General features: G+C 36.2%; 2 protein-coding genes across 3 annotated transcripts in view; both read right to left on the reverse strand.

Annotated features, from left to right (window-relative positions):
- Positions 1-3,343: 3,343 nt before the first annotated feature.
- SLC25A31 (solute carrier family 25 member 31) lies at positions 3,344-7,711 on the reverse strand. The gene is made up of 5 exons (XM_082758561.1): positions 7,651-7,711; positions 7,257-7,382; positions 6,512-6,639; positions 4,123-4,277; positions 3,344-3,868 (listed from the first exon to the last, which is right to left on the reverse strand). The coding sequence occupies exons 2-5, from the start codon at positions 7,315-7,317 to the stop codon at positions 3,805-3,807; spliced, it is 408 nt and encodes a 135-aa protein (XP_082614687.1). The 5' UTR covers positions 7,318-7,382; positions 7,651-7,711; the 3' UTR covers positions 3,344-3,804.
- Positions 7,712-10,802: 3,091 nt separating this feature from the next.
- The window catches only part of INTU (inturned planar cell polarity protein), a gene marked incomplete at its 5' end in the record, with an annotated part of 47,852 nt that continues 36,345 nt past the window's right edge, over positions 10,803-22,309 (reverse strand). For both annotated transcript variants that reach the window (XM_082760122.1, XM_082760121.1), the window contains 7 exons: positions 10,803-11,641; positions 13,456-13,607; positions 17,606-17,795; positions 18,470-18,567; positions 19,109-19,531; positions 20,089-20,310; positions 20,964-21,026. In XM_082760122.1, the coding sequence (XP_082616248.1) occupies positions 11,530-11,641; positions 13,456-13,607; positions 17,606-17,795; positions 18,470-18,567; positions 19,109-19,531; positions 20,089-20,310; positions 20,964-21,026 (1,260 nt within the window). In that variant the 3' untranslated portion in view covers positions 10,803-11,529. The remainder of the gene's footprint in view (positions 11,642-13,455; positions 13,608-17,605; positions 17,796-18,469; positions 18,568-19,108; positions 19,532-20,088; positions 20,311-20,963; positions 21,027-22,309) is intronic.

Genomic DNA, 22,309 nt, shown 5'->3' on the forward strand with positions numbered 1-22,309 from the left:
GCGCAGGCGCGGTGCCGCCCGCCCGCCGCCGCTTCGGCTCTTTCCGGCCGGGCTCGGGCTGCGCGGGCCGCGCGGGCTGCGGGCGGCGCGTTCCAGAAAGATCTGGAAAGGAACGGGGTGGGGAGGGAAAGGGAGGGGGGAGGAGGCGCGGCACCGCCCCCCCCGCCCGCGCGTCAGCACTGCGGCGGGGCGCGCCCACACGGGCCTTAAAGGGGCCGGCGGCCGCTATGGGGGGGGGGGGAGACAGCTCACCTGAGGGGTGAGGTGGCCGGCGGGGCTCTGCGGGGCTCAGAGCGTGAGGCTTGAGGAGAAGGGAGCTGCTGTACTTCTTGGTGCTGGCTTAAAATAATAGTAATAAAGGATCTGTCGTGCCTTAACTGACCCTGAAACACATCAGCAGCCTAGGGCCAGGCTCTCATTTCACTGCGGTTCGTGGTGCAGCAATGTTAGCTACACTCGTGCTGGGCTGACAGGGCAGGTGAGCGGCTGTCACCACAACACGCTCAAGTACCTGCCACCAGCTGAAAGTCCAGACCTGTAACATTAATACCAGCACCATGCTGACACTGAGAATTTTAAAGAAGGTAGTTTCTTGGTAGTTTCTTGGAAATGAAAACTGTGCTCCTTAGTTCCCTAAATCAAACCAAAATATCTGATTATATAAGCAGACATGGAAAAACGTCCAAATGATTTCTTAAATGTTACGCAAGCAGTACTGTTAAACTAAACCTTCAGTGAGAATGCTATCATGAACACTGTGTGCACAAGGCAGGTGTTCATCCACTGCTCTCATCAGATCCCAATGAACAGTCTGAAGCATCACGAGGAAGAATTTCCTTAATTTTGTCACAAAGAACTAGCGCTAGGGCTCCTCCTGTTGCACAAAGGATACTGGAGAATGCTCCATGAAAAAAGCATTAAGCCCCTCTTGCTGGTAAATTTCCATAAAGCAGTCAAGGGTTTTTTATTGCCTCCCCACTCTGCACACGAATCATTATTGCTCTGTACTGAGAAAAAACTTAGATGCTTAGCAAAATCTGTTTTTCTTCAGTAAAGAACACTAAGGAACATTTTCCTCCTGTTTCACCTACAGCAGAGATCTTTTAACTATTTACCTGATGTAATGCTCTCTTATCTGGTTGCAATAGCTAAATTTAGAAAGGCTGTGATCCTTCCTCTGATGCTTCTTTTAAGCTTTACTGGGCAAGTAGAAGGCTTAAGAATTAAATTCTAATCCTAAAGGTGCTCTGAAATGTTTAAATGTTATTAAAACTTCTACAGCTTTTTTGTTTCCTTCCAATCATCAGCTGTTGTTTAAAATGAGTTTAAAATGATGTTAAGGTTTTGACTAGTACAATAATGTAAAAGCGTAAGAAAGCTAAAACAGAGCACACAGTACAGTTTTTGATCTAGCCCACCTTGATTTTTGAACATTAACTTGCTCAACAAAAGAAAACAAAGCAAAAAGGAAGATTTGTTAGAGACCTTGGCACATGGACTAAAACCTGCCACAAGTGCTTACAGGTGAAGGAAAGAAGGGATGAGGAGCAGTGAATGTTCAAGAGCATGGGCATTACTGTTTCTGTGCAAGTTGGTGCTCAACTTCTGAACCCTCCCTTTGCCTTTTTCAAGTGCAGTACAACTGGAGATTGCGGCAATTCTTAAATTTTAAAAAATTCAACAGTGTAGTAAAGACAGCCCACAGGAATATCAGACAGTTGTGCTCTGCACAGCAAAGCACTTGGGAAATGCAATCGCCCGCTGTGGAACCTAGCATAATGACTGCAACACATCTTTTAGATAGCTCAGAGTAACACGACTGTTCTGACAGATTGCTTTCTTGTGGATGTGCTTGGTGAATTGTCAAACCATTCCTGGTTTAGAACTGCGGTCTGTCTTGGGGACTGTATTAGGAACTGACACCAGTTTTGTCTTCACTCCCAAAAACATAATACACATTTTTTTTTGAGAGATTAATCTAAAGCTGACATCTTTATGTGAAATTCTACTGGAAACAAAACACTGTATATATAGATATGTATAATGTTATATATGTATATATATTTACTTAATGTAAATTATTTGACCTAAATTAGTTACATTTTAAGCCAAATCCACCTCCTATACCTAGGTAAGCCTCTAGTCTCTTCTAGACTCTCATCAAAGTATGAGATCACTATAGATTTCCTTAATATAAGAAATGCAGGAAATACAGCAATGAAAAAAACAAAAACAAAAAAAAACAAAACCATAGTAATAAAACTACAAAGCATTAGAATATCTTATTCTAACTCTGCATGAATATATGCAAATTAAAGGATATGTGGTAACGGTTAGTGTTATCTAGCTGACAGAAATCAACTTTTACTGAATGCAATAACTGTACCGTGCTCATTATTTCAGAAAGTTACCCCAGCTAGCAAATACATTTTTAACTGAAGAAACAGAAAGTGCTGTATTTAATCCAGGGCTTCCTCTTGGATCAGAATGAGTGTCACAATATGAAATTGATTCTGTATGAATGTTAATTTCACCACCATAAAAATCATACTGAACAGCAGCTTTATTTGTACCTGAGGTTTCAAAACTATGTAAACAAAACAGGGACACCACCTGAAGTACATACATACATACATATCCACAACATATCCAAATAATCTTGTGTTGTTTCTTGTGTGCTAGTAAAACCATTATCTTATTTAATATATTTTACATTTTTAATAATCTTGATGCTCTTCTCTATCCCAGCAGTAGGTTAACTACCAGAAATACATGCAATTTTTTGGTAAGGCCAGCCTTGGGAAACATAGTACTTCTGAATATGAACAGCACTAACTATAGGCTGACTGCTCACTAAGCAGAAAAAGCAGAATCTGAAGACAGTGAAATCATATTTAGTTTGTAAGGAAGAAGTGCTTTCTAATGGTGTTTGTCCACTACAAGCTTCATGGATTTATGTTATTTGGGACAGATTTAGGACAGATTACCAGAGGTATGCAGGCATTACATAAGAATCTAAGTATCTCCTGGAGTATTTTGAAAACAACTATGCCAACATTTGTTCTGATTTTCTTTTCATTTTCTGGAGTACAGTGAGAGTACATGTTCCTTTTTGTCATCAGACGGCAAAACTTTCTCAGTGAGGCAGGGAACAAGGTCCCAATCATTTTAATTTTATTTTTTTAATTTCACATTCAAAGATGCTCTTGATGGTGAGAACATACTTCATTAAATGTACTTCAAATGCTGCTTAACTACCTAGTAAAATTACCTAATAACTACCAACAAGATAGCTAAAAACATACTTTCCCATCCAGTCAAATGATGAGAAATAATTCCCAGCATATACTGAGCTTTGCAGAACATTGATTCTATTTCACACATGAAGAATGGCTGTATTCCACAAAGCTTAGTCTTCCAACTGTATTAGCTGGACTAATAAAGCATATTATTCTGCCCACAGACCCATCTTAATCCAAATACCAAGCATCTGAGTAGGAGAAAAAAAAAACAGATCTCACTTTTCTACTAAAATCTCTCATCAAGCTGTTAACTGAACATATTTTTAGCCAGATGCCTGCAATGCCATTATTTCAAATCTTTCTTCTTTTCTTTCTGGAGCTGTTTCTCCTTCTTTTTCTGAATAGTCTCACATGCTGTAAGGCTATACAGCACTCCAGTTAGCATGCCAAGCTGCAAAGATCTAGTAATTTCCAGAAAAGAACTATAAGCTAGATCATACCTGCATCATCATGCGTCTCCTGACAGTGTCAAACGGATATGACAGCATTCCTGAGAACACAGTCACAACTTGAGCAATGAAAAAGGAAAGAATGAGTGGTGTTTGTTTTGGATTTGGCAATAATCCCTGCAAAATAAAACAAAAACGTAAGCCTGCACTAGGTCTGTAAAATGCACGCCCAATCTAGCAGATAGCAAATAATTCCATCGTTTTTGTTGTTAATCCTACTGTAAAATGACTTGGCTCTTCAGTAATATACTCTGTTAAGCATGCATAACTGCAAAGACAAACGCTATAACTAACCCTTTAATTAGTTCATAATTAATTAATATTTAAAATGATACAGATTTAAAACGTGCATTTTGATTCATAAGAGCTACCTTAATGGTATCGTAATATCCAAAATATGAGGTTCAGTATACAGTGATCCCCTGTACTGAAACGCCAAAACCCTGGTACCAGCCAGGAAGTCCATCTGTCTTTGCAGTTTTAACAATGCAGTCACCAAGTCCCTGGAACTGTCGCTCAGCAGCACCTGATATAAAATAAATTTATTCACATTGTTATGTACTATGACTGAAACATTTGACGTATCAAAATAGTATGAAGAACAATTATTTCCTCCACTTATGAACAAAACATTAAGAAAATATAGAAAAACGTGGATGGATGAAGACAGTTTATTAGTTCTGATGGAGACTACTCATTCCAGTAAATATAAACCTAAAGGAAAAGTCAAACAGATACTGGTACCCAGCTGCTGAAACACTTTCAAGCCAAATAACTATCACTTAATTTTTGTCCTAATTCATCAAAATACTGAAGTAAGAATTCTCTTACCCTCTCCTGAGATTTCTCCCCCTAATGCCATGCTTCCACTTTCTCCCCACACATTCTTACTCAAATATGTGGTAAGTACTACTCATTTCAGCTTTTCCCCATAGCAGAACACTAGCCATAAGCTCTGACATAGTTAAAAAAAAAAAAAAAATCCACTTTTTATATCTGTACATTCTTCTAATTTACAGGATTCTCAACAGGTGAAAACTCAACAAGTAATAAACCAATCTTGCTTCAAACTCTCAAAGCATGCACATTATTATACTGAAGGTATCCTGAAGATACGAATTCAGCCAACACGAACTGTTGCTCACTTGAGTAGCAAGCAGAAGGGGCAAGCTGCAATTTCAAGATGATTGACTGTGCCTGTATTACCTTCAATGCAAACAGTGTCTGGCATGTAGATACAGCTGGCGTTCTTCAAAAGAGGTTCCTTTGCACTTTACTTTCCACAAGCTATTTTTTTTTTAAAGATAATCCAGAAAGCAAAAAAAGCACGCATGCAACCATACTGTCTTCTCAATTTCCTATCCTGCACAAAGCATGTAAGAAAGCATCCCAAGACCCTGAGCTTTAAAAATGCATATGCTACTTTGTTAAATATGCTTCTAAAGAAATTAATCTTGAATGCTATTCAAGGAATGTTTCTAAAATTTGAGTCAAGCACATACACATGTAGGCCATCTGGAAACATTTCCAGGAGGCGGAAAGGAGATTTGAAGAACTATAAACACTGTTATTTACATCATGCATGTTTTACTTTTTCCACTGTTAAGAAAAGAAAGAAAACAGCAACCTTAAACTCTTTACATATGAAGAAAGTGCAGTTGAAAAAAGACAGCTTAAGAATTTGCATGCAATACAGAGAGATTAAACATTAACGACTGACAGCATTGGTAAGAAACACCAGGAAAGCCTGTGGCAAGTACATTTTCTGGCATTGCAGAAAAAAACGTCAACAAGAGAAACCACAGATCATTGGACTTCTGTTTAAATTATGAAAACCTAACCAAAGAAATTCTAAAACAGATAACCTAAAAGAGACACAAATAAAGCAGATTTTCAGCTATTTCCACATGAAAAAACTAGAGATGAAGAACTTATTTTCCATTCTGATATGAATGAATTTTATGCAATTTTTCAAATTCCAGTATGAACACTTTGCATTCCAAGATCTCTATTTCTTGTAATTAATTCCCTGGGTGCTGACCTCTAGTGTCTTCACAAAAATCCAACCAAGTTAAAGAACGTTCTTCAAGTACATAACATTGCAAAATTAGTCAGCATAACCTAAAATTGTTCCACTCCTTTTCCTGCTCCTTTTGTGCAAAACTTGCACTGTAATACCAAAAGCTTCTTCTGGCAGTTGCATAGTAACAATTATCAAGAAAATAATGCAAAGAGAAGTAAGAAGATAGATAAAGACAGACTTCTGCTTGAGGGACGCAACCCAAGAATTTTATGCATGAAAATAAAAACAGCTGTAATTTCATGAGTGAGATTACCCATGAACATAAATATTTTTGAGATTAGAGTCCATTGTGCAATCATAACTGTGAAAATGTGACTGGGATTTTTGACAAAGCCCTGAAACACAGGTGCCTGCGTCCAAGATTTTGAATATACAACGTAAGACTTGCAACGATTAATTTTGAAATAATTGTATGTCCTGAACAAAACTTTGAAAATTTTGACTGCAGTTATAAGCACTTATACACACCTTATGAGGTTATTAATCAATGAAGATGAAAACATAGATTTCATTACCTCAGCAATAACCTATATAGTAAGACACGTGCGCTTTAAAAACACTATCTATCTACTAAAAAATCTATCACTAAAAAATCTATCAACATGTTATCAAGAATTACCAACCATGAGTGAAAGAACTACTCGGTTCTTGGCCAGATCTAGTAATAGATTACTTACCTGTTTTTCTTTATCCACTTTGGATATGAAAATCAGTTTATACTTGTCCTTAAAAGCAAAGTTTAGAGCCTGTATTGGAAAATATGATATAACGTTTGCCAAATTGCCATGCCAGAAATTGAGAAATCCTACAGGAAAAGAAATGGATTATTAAAATACATTTCCACAGTTCACGTTACACCAAAGCTATCATGCAACTTTCCTTCCACTGTTTCTACTTTGGTCTGAGCTGTAACAAAGGCCAAAAATATTCCTTTTCAGGACATTTACTTTATGGGTATTTGGATTTATTCTGACACTTACCAATGGATGTATGTGTTAGCACAAGAAAATCTATAACTACAAGACAAACGGCAATAATGCTGAGAAATGGGAAACATTTTCAACGTCCTCACTTCAAAAATTTATAAGGCTAAGGATACCTGTGTAAACTGCAGTCTGGAAACAGGCTAACATTTCACCTGTGTAGAAACTGTTTCCTTGAAGTAGCCTGCCTATGCATTTTAGCTTCCACAGGGGGTGCTCAGACACCATATTAAAGCAATGGCTAAATGGTTTATATGCATATGAGAAACTTCACAGGGCCTTTGTAATTACATCCTTTTTCTAAAGGAAGAAAAGGATTCCTTTGGACACTAAGAAAAATGCACTAAGACGTTAAATGCAGCTGAGGAGCTAATGCAGAAACAGATGTTATGGGAATCGTGAGAAGAAGCATATGCAGAGATGTACACAGACATCGCACCTGCACTGCGGCTGGCTCTGATCAGTGCTGTTAGATTTGGGTAGGCAGTGATGACAGACATCTCTGTAATGCGCAGCCATGCTCTTCATTCAAATATCTTGTTACCATTGGCGAAGGTAAAGACTCCTTAATGATAAAGAAAAGTCAAAACTAGGTGTTCATTTCTTACTTCAAGTACACTTTCATATGCATCAACATGGGGATGTCAAATATATAAGCAATGCTCTGCAAAACTATCAGAAGGAAAACATTAAAGATGTTTTCATACTGTCCACAACCACTGAGCACAATTTTGCTACTATGCCACATGAATGCACAACCACTCAGTGGCTGCAGGTTTCACTCCTTTTCTGAAAAAACAGAAATCCAGGGGGTACTCCCATGGCAAACTCACCCTCTCCCCAGGTAACGCCACTCTGAACACCAGCAGCCCATGATGCAGCCCATGATGGCTTCTCCGTTGCTGTCGACACAGAGGTGTTTCTAAAAGCTTTTGTTTCCTGGGCTCCATACCTTGCTCATATGCACAAAGCAGTTGATCATTACCTTCCTTGTACTACTGGTCTGCCTGCACCTGCTTGGACGAAGCCTGCACCTGCAGCAACAGCTTCACTCACTTGATGGGCACCATGGCTGTCTTGGAGATGGCAGCTGCCACACTGCTGGCCAGCAGGGCCTTTGTGAAGGACATGGGGTCGAGCAGACCCCTAGCCCTGTGGGGCTGCCATGGTGCCCACCTCCACCCCATACCCTCGGTGGCCAGAAACACCTGGTCCCTGCGTGAACGTGGCCCCTGGGCAGATGGCAATGCCTAGTGGTGGCTGCGCGGCTTCACCCCGCCATTAACGGCCTCAAGGGGCAGGGGGGTGGCACTGCCCTCCCTTGGTGGCTGGTCATTTCTGCCACCTTTCTGGATAACTGAAATCCAGGCCCTCAGTGGACACTGTGGCAGGTTTTTTCCCTGTTGGCTGCCAAGGGGAAAGTTAACCAAGAGGCCTGTTACAGAATCACAGAATCATCTAGGTTGGAAGAGACCTCCAAGATCACCGAGTTCAGCCTCTGACCTAACACTAACCAGTCCTCCACTAAACCATATCACGAAGCTCTACATCTAAATATCTTTTAAAGACCTCCAGGGATGGTGTCTCAACCACTTCCCTGGACAGCCTATTTTAATGCCTAACAACCCTTTCAGTAAAGAAGTTCTTCCTAATATCCAACCTAAACACATCATTCAGGCCAATTTGGTGATCAGCTGGCAGAACATGTAAGGGACACAGACTATACCTGCGAATCGAAAGCCACGAGAGTGAACATGGCACTGCTATAATGTACCTACAGCTACCTTTATATTAAACACAATTGAACAAAGAGCAACAAATCTTATTCCTAAATAGCTTCCATCCCTGAACTGCAGTCAGCAAGCTTCACAGAAACTTGGGGAACTTTCCAGAACATTCTGTAAGCTGTGGAAACTGGCCTCTCTCCCACAAGAAGAAACCAGGAAAAAGAACAACTAACAAATGGTTTAAGCCAGAATATTTGCTGATTCCATTGAACTGTGTGTTAATGAACATCATATATACTAAGTCAAAACACAATTTAGTATGTTATTTATACCCATTCTGTTACAGTTCGTAAGCGTCAATTCCTGCTAGAACTGCTGATAGCAAGAAAGTATTTTCTTTCATTGCTTTACCACCCCTGTATCTACAAACTTTATTACTAGCAAAGGCATGAAGCACCATATTTATTCAGTCATTTTTAATCATTAATGTTTTTAAAATGATTTTATTGCTTGCATTCCCTTGAAATTAGTCATTTTAACCCCGATACTCCACTGATTTTTTGTACACATTGCCTTGCCAATAATTCTTGTAAGTCATAATTTAAACACAAAATAAATGCATTTCTTCTGAACTTTAACACTGCCAGTTCAACTCCTTTAGTAGCTTCTCCATATCTGTTCCTTTAAACATTAATTCCATACACCACGATTCACAGCTATAATCTTCCTGCAAGTTACTATGCTACAAGATTTGTATCAAAGCTCATAAAAATCTGTGTTCTGTAGGAAATTAAGTCCTATCCTTTGGGGCTCTTTTTAAACATCTCTTAAAAATCTACAAAATCAAGTCTATGCTCAGCTGGGGAACAAATTAACCGTTAAGAGTCTCCTTAAGTGTAGTATCAACAAGATTAAGGCAGATTTTGCAACACATTTTATTGCTGAACGACACTGAGTATAAAAGTTGTACCATATCCTGATAGATGCCATTAATTCTTTTTAAGATGGGGTTTCTTGTGAAGGAGCAAGCCAATCTAAATAGCTGGTTGCTGCTGAAGGAGTCTCTTTCCTTCCGTTCCCTCTTTCTCCACACATACCTACATATTCACACTGTTTTTTTTCTGCATTGACTTAGCACAATTAAGTCAACAGAGTTTAGCCCACAACTGTGGCAGCAAAGTAACCTAGAAAAAAAATCTTTTAATAAGTTAGCAAAATTAACTAGATCTAAGTCTTTGTTTACATTGTTTATAATGATGGCCTTCTTTTCTGTATTCCTTTTACCATCTACAGAGAAAAAAAATATTCAAAGCCTTCCTATTTTAGACTTTTTAAAGGTGTTATTCAAGTATTGTCCATACTCCATACTGTTCCTTTTTTTTTTTTTTCTTTTTTCTTTTTCTTCTTTCCCAAGCAGTATATCTCATATCATTTAATTTACAGATGGGGAACACAAATGCAAAAGCACTATATGCAACTCAGCTCTGTACATCTCAAACTGATACACTATTTCTCATCAAGGGGCCATAAATTCTGGAGAGGGCTGATTTATAAAACCTTCCGTCACATGCTTAAACTTCAGGCCTAAGACTTCTACTGCTTGGAATTAAAGCAACTGTTGAATGATTCAAGCCAAGCTGTGAATCACTTGTAGGGAGTGAACAGTCAAAGGCGTCTGATTGATTATTTTAGAATTAGTCTAAACAGTGCAATTTACTTGTTAAAACAAGATCAAAGGATTTGATCATGAGAGCCTATGGAACTGAATTTACTTTTCTAAATACTTAATTTTATTTTTTTGATCCCACTGTTTGAAATGCAATTTTAGTCATGCATTTTATGAAAAACACTTAGGAAAACCAAGTAGAAGCAGCAGAAAGGAAAAAAAAATGCACTGTTGACATGGAATGTGATGAGACACTATGCAGATGGCCAAATCTAAGTGTGCTGGCTAGGGGTAAAAATGGCCCAAAATCATACATTTTAAACTAAACCTTTAGTACAGAAAGCTGTAGGAGCAGCTAGTCTATAACAAACCTTTCAACAATTTGTAGGAAAGCTGAATTCTGCAGAAGACTTCTCCTGATTTTGCAAGTACTTTACCTTCTCTTGCCTTGTACTGATGTAAGCTAAATTATTTTTTTAATATCCAGTGGTAAATTGTAGAAGACTTAGCTAAACAAACACTGTTCAAATAAACAAAAGAGAAAATATGTTAAGTTAAAAAAATAGAGTAGCATTGTACTGGTCTTTGAAAAATAAACATTTTTATTAAGAAATTATGATTATAATACAAAAGTAGCTATCCATGCATAAACAAAAATATCACCCTCAGCACCTTTTTTTATGCCCTCAAAATTGCTTTTTAACAAATATGTTATTTACAATAAAAATCATGAAATCAAGTAAAACATCACTCACGCTATAGGCCTTGGGTGTGCAGCAGACTATACTGACAAAAATTGTAAGACATCAGTTTTGTGTGGCTAAATGCCATTAATCTGCTAAAATATTTCTCTGTGTTGATTAACACAATGTTACTGAATACACTTCAGTATTTTTTATGCCTTTAGAGGTACAAAATTTTCATTAATGGTAAATATATTTTTCCCCATCGGTGAGTGCCTAATATTCACAGAGCACTTTGAGGATATCAACTCATCATTTTATATTGAATACTGTACACTGAACAGCAGTGAACGTACAAATTATGTGAGGTTTTCATATAATAAAGTTACAATTGGGATAAATAATTTGGCAATATATAAAAACTTTGGTTCTCTGAAAACTTTTAAAGTATTCAATTGATGAGGTCATTGGAACCATCTCTGAAGTTTCACCTGTGTCATACCGCAATGACAATTTACCTTCTTAAAAGCATTTCAAAGATACGCTATATGTGGATACCACAGTTGAGTTAATTTCTCATTATACTTAAGAACTTTAAAGAGACGACAAGGATGGCTGAATATTCACGAAGCTCATCTATGTAGCTAAACCAAAGGACAGTTTAAAGGCTAGTTCAACAGCGACTTCTGTGACCGAGTCATGAAAACAGACATAAAACTCCTGAGGTTTTGGATGCAGGAAGAGTCTCCTGAAAAACAACAAAACACATAAAAATAAGAAATCACAGGTGCAATCTTTTTCTTTTTGACCGTTCAATACATTCTGGTTGTAATCTTAAGGTTTCAGTATGACATTAAGAATAATTGCTGCGTAAAACTGCTAGCAAATTGCTGTGGCTCTCCTGCATTATCTTACTGATTTCATGTATTAGATTCTTAAAGCAACAATTTCTGTTCAGTTTTCTCAAGACTACCTGAAAACCAGTATTCAGGTTTTTAGTACGTATTTCAATGGTGCTGTTGTGTTTGCAATAATCCAGCTTTCGGGACTACAAGCTGTAATCAGGTTACTTCGGCACAAGCTCCTGTATTTACATATTTACTCATTTTTAAATTTAATACGGACTGGCCTGTACATTCCTACATGTCACTCCAACACAGTCTTCAAGGGAAAGAACTAAACAGGAAAGCTCTTCATATATTTGCGCACAACTCTGTGTAGCATTAAAATGTATCATATAGCTCTGTAAATATTAATGCATTGTCCCAGATGTAACACATGATCTGATAATGCAGAGACTGAAAGATTATTGTTATTACTTAAAAGATATCAACAGCAGTCTTGACATTTGACAGGTTCTTAATTTTTCCATAGAGCTTATAAGCAAACGGATAAGGATAGCGCTTATTAGCAAATGAACTACAGTTCTGTACAATCCTCTGTGAGATTCAGTTGTTTTTGTTTTGCTTTTAAAACATCTGACTTAAAGGCAAACAGGTTCAAAAAAAGATAAAAAAAAAAAAAAAAAAAAGTAGAGGATTTCTTCATTATTATTCCTGGCCAAAATCATTACCTGTGGATGACATTTCTTCTCATTACAGTAGAAATAAGTTCTTATACCATATTCAAAATATATTTTGCTGATTTTAAAGACTTTCATATTTGTGCAATAGTTGAACTAGCCAACAGTCATAATTCAATGAATTGTAATCATTTATCTTCCTTTCACACCCTAGCCATACTGAGTTATCATTTCATATGGTGAAAGTATAGCTTCCACTTCACCAACCATTTGCCTTTTTCTTTCTATTTTCTAGTAGGAATACCAAAGATAGAAGATAAATCCAGAAAAGAAGGCAAAATCCTGCTCACTGACTAATCTTGACATGACTGTCTGCTTAATGCAGATACAAAGTAGACATCACAAAAAATACGGTCAATAGAGGACAGAACAACACATAAGAAGTGGTGGCTACTGGCTTACTGGCCTAGGCTTCGAACAATTATAAGAGTTGCTATGTTCTTAATTGTCAAGTGATGATACATGCTATTTTCTCATTACACTTAATTATTTTTAAAAAATCTTACTATTACTGTTTAATACCTAGGGCAAAATGCTGTTCTGTCAGGCAAATAAGGCTTAGCTATGTAGCTATAACCACGTATGTCATTACGAAAATCAATTAAATGACATCATAGCAAATGGATTGTGATTTGTGGTAATGGCAGAACTTTGAAAGCAAGTTCAGAGTATGATTACAGTACTTTAGCATGTTTGCAGAGCACAGAGCAGCATGGTGCAGTGCTATGCCTTGTGCCAGCTCTGTGGTGTTAACACACTATCATGCTGCTCCCAAGTTAACAACATTTATGTTTAACACCAGGTGGAACATCATAGTAATGCAGCTTCCTAGATCCCAAATCAAAGCTACCTCATCAGAGTCCACTTGAGTATTTCTGTGATTTGTTACAGGGAAATTTTTTCCTAAAGAGTACAGTGGCACATTCAACATGGAAAATTTGGGGAGAAATACATGTAAATACATTTGTCTTTAAACTTACCCCACAACCCAGTAACTCATTGTTGGTGGTGGTTTCTTCTGATCAGTCCAGTTATCAGGAGTGCACTCAAACAAAACTCCATGTTCTCTTATCAGATCTAGGTCGTCATCTGCTGTACTAAATTCTGAAATCTTACTGCCTTTCTTCTTCTTCTGTAAAAAAAAAAAGGTGAAGTGTTAGTAAAGAATTATTTTTTTTTACGTAAATTACTAGCAAATATAATTATAACATGCTTTCTTCAGGAAGCTGCTGAATGATATTGCTTTCAAAAAGCCAGATTTAGAAGAGAACTATTTTGCTTATATGATTCTTTTCTCCACAATTTTGTTACTTTGGCATAAAAAGGCTTTTTTTTTTTTTTTCCATATTATGCAATCAGGAGGTTGTATATTCCTGTGTATATTCCACAATCCTTTTTTTTTTTTTCTATCTGAAAAACATTCTCTTTAATAAGATATTTGAGCTCTTACAGCTTCATTAAAAACAGTGTGCTAAACAGTTAAACAGTGTGTTAAATAGTTAGCCAACCAGTGTGTTAAACAGTTAAACCTCTCACCCTCTCATCTTCCTTTCTTTGTTTGCCTTCTTAATTAAGAATTGCGATATTAAAAGCCTATTCAATAAACTTGGTCAGGCAGGTGTTTCTTTTTTTTTTTTTTTAAGCAAACAGTTGAAGTACTTTGCTCAGAGCATTTTGTTGCTTATACTTAGTATAAACGCATTGTACATTTTTTTTATGTGTTTTGTTGATTTTATTTTTTTGAGGGCTATGCTTTATGTAGAGCTTTTGAACAAAACCTATAGAAGTTCCAGGTGTGGAACTGAACCCCTGGTATCCATTCAGTAAGGATGAAATTGCATGCGCAAAGCCTACTTTGCTCTGTCTTCGTGCTCAACAGTTCTGTAAGTCCAATAAAGCTACTTTTCTTTCTACCAGAAATGGAAAGGGAACAGACACTGAGATAAGCTGAGGAGAAATTTTGAAAGGGTTTGTCACTTGTCCAACTCTTCTCCCCCTGAAGTCAAAGGATGTTTATTACTCTTTTGCATACATCTACATAGTGGAAAAACAAACTTTGTATCTTATTTTCTTTTTGAAGCATGAGAAGTGAGATGAGATTATGGAAATGCGTGGAAATCCCTTTGAAACAAATCTGCTTTAAGAGAACTGTTAAGATGAGGCATCTCTGGTTCCATTGCGACCATGCCAATCAACTTCTGTTCCAATCAGTTGCTTCTGAGAGGAAAGAAAAGGTTTTCCTGGAGGGGAAAACAACAACAACAAAACATACATAGGGAAATAGGGAACTTGTCTGCCATATGCAGAAGCGTAAACCAACATATCTCAACGTGCCTATAACACTGAAAATGTGGGGAGTGTCTAGAAGAGAAAAGATGTTCACAGTACCATAACTATGCTGTCTCTCTCAAAATGTTGAAGAAAAATGAACTTTAGTACTTGGAAAACAAAATGGCTAATATTTGCTTGAGCAAATGTCTTTTAAATTTCCCTAAGCATGCTTTGGATTAAATTCATACAGTATATTCTAAATTACTACACACAGTAGAAGAAATTTCACAATAGATGACAATACTGCATCTTTAGTATGTAATATTATAAAACATTAAACCTGTTTTTGCTAATGCTGCTACTGAAGAGATTTAAGGAATATGTTAGAATGCTGTCTAATGATTTTTCCTCAACAAAAAAATGGGGTTGCTATCATGCAATTTCCAAGTGGACATTTGTTTAAATTTTAGCATGTCTTACATGCATACTGAAAATATTAAAGAAAAATAATGCATTAAGATGGGATACTGGATAGAAGTGTGGACATGATTTACTTCTGTACTTTTATGTGCATAAAGAATTATTTCCTTGTGATTTTAAATGTAAGAATATGTGACAATGATTAAGAAAATTAGGCCAGAGCTGCCTGTTAGATCCAGGCATATATATTATAGGGTTTAAAGCTACAGAACTTATTTTTGCTCAATTTCAACTTTTCTTTTTTTCAACATTTTTGTGCATATTTAGAAATGGTAAATTTTCAGTTCTCAAAAGGTTGGTAAAAATTATTACTAATTACAATAATTTTGCATAATTGCTGCAATTTTCTAAATCCTAAACCATAACAATATTTACCTGATGTGATGTCAAAGAATAAACAGTATGATAGTGTATTTTTTTTTTTTGTCATGCCCTATGAACACAGAAAACTTCTATTCATTCTTTTACATTTTCCTCATGCTCTAATGCAACTGGACAATTTCAGCCTTAATTGTTGAAACCAACAAAACTACCCCCAATTTGTAGAGTCAAAATACTATTAATTCTTTTGTTACCACGCTGGCTTACAGGAGATTCTTAGATTTTTCTCTAAGAGAAACTTTGTTTTCCAGCATGTGTTTAATTATTTTTGACTTTCAGGGCAGAATGAACACAGCTGCCCCAAAGAACCCAGAAAAGCCTATGCCAAGATACCTATTGCCAAAACACAAGTTTTCACTTTTAAGCATGAGTTCTTCAGTTTTTATGAATTATACCTAGCAGTTGAATGATTTGTTTATTTATTTTTCATATTTCATTTGTATTTTTGGTTTGAATTATAAACCGTCCATTTAACATTTGTAACAGTTGTAAACGAAAGCAATTTGATCATAAGACACATTTGTGTATTCTCTCTGCTTCCTTTAGGATTTCCAGATCTCCTGATAGAAGCGCCCAAAACACAAGACCCATTGCCAATGTTCCATTCGGCCAAACCTCGGTGTCACTGGAAGTTGACAGAACAATCCAAATTAATCCGTTTTTCTAACACTTAAAAATAAATAAATAAAAATTCCCAGATTATTTATGAGACACGGTCTAACCAGAATTGACTTCTTCAGTAACTTAAAGAAAACACAAAGAGAAATTATACTGATATTTCCAAATGGCATTCATTCAATTTGTACTGTTATTCCCCATTTCTCATTTAACACACTTGGATCGTCACTTTAGGACCTAAAAAGTTGCAACTGGTATACATCATTCCACTTATATTTCATTATTTCTCTTTTTCAAATGGATTAAATAGATGGCAAAATTATTATGGATGAAATGTTACCCTAATTTGGCTCATGTCAGTAAAAATCAACTGCACAATTAACAAACCAGACTTCTAGAAAAACAAAAAGCGCATTGAACGCAAAATGTCTGAGTGTCTCTAATTAATTCTTATACCTATTACTTAGATTTCTGCATTACTATTACTGTTTTACTTTAAATGGATCATCTGAAGAAAAATGAAAGTTGTAACCAAAATCAAGGCAGGGCAGCTGCTGGCATCATATCTTTTTTTTTTTCCTAGTACCCGCGTAAAGGTCTGGCAGCTGCCACTGAGCTTCAGCCTAACTGTAGAGCAAAGCCTGAATTGCTATCTTTGTACAGAGAAAAAACCGCTCACCTATTCTGCCATCCCACATGATCTAAAATCCAAGAGATGATTTAGCAGCATAATTAAGAGGAATTGATCATTGTAGCCAGTCATCTTCTAGACAGATGCCACTGTGGGCAAACTATTAGAGATGTTAGTGTCTGGCAAGTGGCTAAGCAATCTCAGGTAGCACAGAGACCAAAAACCCAGAATGAACACCCTCTCAGCTGCAGAGAGGCCGTCTTCAGGGCAGTGCTCAGACACTATGACAGGGCACTGAGGGGAGGCTGCACTATCACTGTTCATATCAAACATTTTCTGTGAAAAACAGAGGGCCTACATCTCCTTTTCCTGCCAGTGTGAAGTTTCCTTATAGAAGTAATATGACTAAAAAATGATCCTTTTCACTCTTACAGCTCTTAAACCCAGTATTTGAAACTTTTTGCTAAGTTAGAGTCCTAACATCAAACAGAAAAAGAAAATACCATACTGGATACATGGAGTACTTACTTTGAGGGCATGGCTGGAGGAACTGACCATAATTACATGCACACATGGTTGGATGCTCTGAGAGAGAACCCTCTCGTAACAGTGAAAGTGCATTATAAGCTACTACACAAAGAGCTGCCTGTCAGTGATCTTTTTTAAATAGTGAAGTGAAAACGATCTTGAAATACTGAGTTGAGAAGGTAAATAGAGAGGAAAACTGAAGTAAGACAAAGCTTTCATACTTGGTTTTTCATGGACTGCTGAAAAACTGAGCGAATTGAAAGACAGCAACGATGAAAATTCTCGATTAACTGTGGGTGGATGGAGCCACCGAGCTGTGCTACTTCCTTGTGAGTTGGAGTAATAAAGATTCCTTGCATTGTTTCCAAAGATAAATAGTGGAAGAGGGTATTCTCAGGACCAGATGTCAACCTTCAAAAATAGGAGAATTCATTTAATATTCAAATACATTTGTATGAAATTTCAGTTAAACAATGCAAACTTTTTTTTTCCTTAAAACAGACCTGTCTTTTCCAGTAACTACAATGGAATACAACAAAGGACACATTTGAAAGGTGCTTATTTTTATACCAAGGAAATCTGCTAATTTGGACTGTTTATACTCAAATACGTATTTTTCAAGCAAGTCTGGTGCTAGTTAGATATTCTGCTTGTGATCTCAAAGCTTCTCATCAAAAAAGAAAAGGGAAGGGAGAAATAAAAGCTTTGAAGGAAAGGAACGCTTTCTTTAGCACCCAAAAAAACCACCAGATCAGACTGCATTGTCACAAGGAACAGGTAGAAACAAGGAAGGTCATGGCTTCTATGTCCTTTGTGCTTAGTGGCACCAGGGACACAAAAGGTGTATGCATGCCAAAAACTCATTTATTTGAGCTTCTAAGGTTATATAATTATGTGACACGGATACATTCTACTGAAGTATTCTTGAGAAAGTCTTCTCTTCTAATTTATACTCCATTAAGAGCTTGCATAGCAAAATTTTGGTTAGAATAAAAGTAAGCAAGAACTTCTGTGATCTGTGCATCTTCAAAAATCCATGCATGTATGACCTTAAAAATCAAATATTTAATAAAAAAAAATCTTACTTGATAGCATTAAAGAGTTCTATATCCTTTTCTGACAGGTTCTTTTTAGGGTTTCCTAAATTAAATGGATTTGGTAGGGTATGTTTTTTTCTAGTGACCTGAAAAACAAATAGATAGATGAACTAACAGACAAAATAAAGGTAAGGAAAGAACAAAATCAAACCAGGAAATCACCTATTTAAAAGAAAAAAAAATAGTGCTTTTAAAAAGGCTCAGTTGCATCAACTAACATAAATGTATTTTAGTCTATTTTAGGCTGAAATTGATTAGAAACAGTTGTACAACTGTACAGCAAGTTGTCATAATCACTTTTGTTTACACCATTATTATTTTGGGGATATTCTCCAATTACTTCTGCTGATTCCAACACAGCTGTGCCCAATTTAGTCATCCGAAAACCAAATATTTAGAAGTGATAATAATCACAATAAAAAATGTGATGGCTGTGAGGCTGACCCAAAGCTTCCCAAGACAGCAGTATTTTCTACTGAATTCAGTAACTCTTGAATTTTTATTTACTCGTAGTTTTTTTTTTTTTCCCTGTTTGTTTGTTTTTAGTTCGTGATTTTTTAGAAGAATTGCTACCTCCCCCAAGCCCAGAAGAACCTTGAACAATTTGCTTTGTCCCTGTTCTCAGACCTGATCAGCTACAGCTTGTGGATTACTGCTTTCATCTTCTGCGGGACCTTCATTGCCATGGTCAGGTCCTCCACTGCTTCTCGTAGGACTTGGCTTACGTGTCGTTAAGGATGAGTCACCAAACAGGGTCCTTTTGCTTGCTGGAGTAGTTACTGTTTTGGAAGCATTTTGTATCTTGCTTAGGATGGGTGAGGTGGTCAAGCTCTCCAGTTTGTCACGTGTTGCAGGAAGGAACCAGTCTGCACAAGATAAAGGTGGAATGGAAGGAGAATCTAGCCTTTCCTCTATGCTGGCATCTATTCCTTCCAGCTGAAGTATAGTGGCTTTGACCTGATCTACATATATACAGTCTGGTCCTGGATTCCCAATGGCTTTTGATGCACAGCCTCCTGCCTCTAGCAGAACACACAGCATGAAGTGTCTCTGTAAACATGGAGGTAGCAACATTAGCCTCTGATTTCAAATATAGCATTATATCTTATCAGATACTTGGACAAAAACCAGCACAATATTCAGCAGTCCTTCCTCCTCCCCAGAGGAGTTTTTTATTTTTCTAATCAAATCATGTCCAAGGAGATCTTTCTCCTTACATGTTATCTAAGTTAACATGCAAACAAAAAAGAGTATGATTTACTCACTCATTAGATACTTGCCTTTAAAAAAAGGCAAAAAGAACGCACAACACATTAAAAAAATCTTAAGTGAGTTATCTGAAAATACAAAATCATGAAAGTAAAAACATTTTCAACTGAAGTGAGAAAGTAGAAAAGGTAACGAGAATTATTAGAACTTGCAAGCTTTACAGACATAGAAATTATTGTACTACCTGAGAAATTCTATCCCATGAACTGCTACAATATGAGTATTTTCTAAAATTACTAAATTAACAGGTGTAAATTTATGATCTTACTGAACAACAGACAATACCCAACACCAACACAGAGCACAGGAGAAGGGGCATACTGCAGGTGTTAACTTACCAAGCCAACTATCAATAAGAAGTATCTTGCTTCAGGTTCTCTGTATCCTGTAAAACTTGACACTTCGCATGGCTGGATGTGATGCTGTGGAAATACCTCCCGCCATATCACTAACTGACCAATCTTCTGTTCTGCTGCCAAGGGTAACAGACAATAGTGCCGGCTATATAAACCTATATCAATAAGATCTTCCTTTGGCAAGTGATTACCGATCAAGTAACCCTTAATTAAACACAGAAAAGGAAGCGTATTCAGTAAGAAATGTGCTGACAAAACTATGCAAAAAAAATTATGCTGACAGTTTACTCTCATAATGCTACTGGCATAAAGATCAATTGGATGACAATAAATTTCTTAAAGCTACAACTGTTATCTTTCTCTTTCTTTATATTGTCAAATACATTATCTATATTTAGTAAAATAAATTTATAATTAAGGTCGAAGAGAAAAAAGCTGTTGATCCAAATTTTCAAGTCTTTGATTTGAAGACCCATTAAAAATAGAGGAGCTGTTGTCTCTATTAAATAATAGCAATGTCCCCACAAAGAGATACTGTTAGAATATCACACTGAATCAATTCAAGTGTGATTTTAATCTCATAATACCGTCTTTCTTCAATCCACGGGTCATATGACAGAATTTACGTAGGACAACTTCAAACAAGTATTTTGTCCTTATTGATCATATAGCACATTTCACTTCATGAAATCTTTTTTTGTTGTTATGGTGTTTGAGTTTTGTGTCACTAAAATTACACTTAAAGTAATCACATATTTCTCCTATTTGTAAGGTTCTGAAAAGAGTTACTCCGTGACTGGGTTAGATTTCTAGAAGTTGTATTTTCTTAATCTATAGACCTTAATCAGTAATACTACCTTGTAGAAGAGACAAGAGCCCATAATCACATATAATCTTCTCATGTCGTAGTAATCTTCAGACTGTGAACAAAGGCATGGATTTTTAGTTCAGAATTTTTGAGTGATACAAGTAAAACATTTAATTCCAATCAGCTGTAATCAGACTTATTCAGTATTTTGACTTCTTATATCATGAGGGCATCAGAAAGGCATTAATAACGGTATTTTGAGCAGTTAAGAGAAATACAAAGTTTTTAGCCTCCGTTATAGATTTTCATGTCACTACAGTTTTCTCTAACAATTTTCAGCTCAAGGTAAGATGCTCAGTTTTCCTATCCAGTGTTTATCTATTCATAAACTATTTTTGTAGGATATGCTAATTCTCACAATTCTTAACAGCAAAGTAACTGAAGCATAACTACTGACACCAGAGGCCCTCCTAGAGCAAAACTTCCAGGTCAAAGCATTTTCTTATCCAGTATTTGCAATTTTACCCCAAATACACCTATTTGTTATTTTTTTTTTAGTTTAGATGCCCATTGGTCTCAGTGAAGACTAACTTTATATGGAGTCTAGAATATTTTAAATTATTGGGTGCAATCAGTTTCTTTGAAATAAAATACAACCTAAACATCCTTTTCTGTAAATATTCATCCATATTTTGTTTTTTGTTCTTTCAAAACATTGACTGTACATTTACCTAATTTATATTTTAAGCTTTAAGCAACTTTAGCTATTTTTAGTAATGAAGAATATCTATGTCCCAAATTGTTATACTAAATATACTAAATCAAGCACCTGTTCTTCACACCTAATATTTTAAAATTATATTCTTTATTAGGTATATTATAATTATAATAATTTAAAAATACACATAATTATTCTGAAATGTGATTTTAAGAAAGCTCTTTCAGAAGTAAAATTGAAAATTCAGTATGTTTACATCTCACTATCCTGTAGAGGAATTAAAGAACATATACTCGAGTAAATTACTATCTTCTTCTTTATGAGCGTTAAAAGTATGCATAACTTGTAATTGTTTTATTCAAACTGATAACTCAAGTTCTCTGAGCTCCACAGAAGCTTTGCGTTTTATTCGCAATTGCTTGGGAAGGAGACAGTTTCTATACAAAGAAAAAGGAACAACAAACAACAGTTATGTTGAAATTAGAGTGTTCTTGTAAATAACCCATGGACTTAAATTATAGTAAATGATGTTTCTCAGTGACTAATCCTAGAGGATTACAATATGGTAACATTAACCATAGAGTAAAATTCAGGATAAAAATGGGTAAAATTGATCCGTCTTAAAACAAGAGTAATGCAGTATACTTTTACTTTGACTCCCACTTGATTTCAAAACA

Source organism: Aythya marila, assembly GCF_965140915.1.
Source record: "Aythya marila genome assembly, chromosome: 4".
In the NCBI taxonomy this organism is placed as follows: domain Eukaryota; kingdom Metazoa; phylum Chordata; class Aves; order Anseriformes; family Anatidae; genus Aythya; species Aythya marila.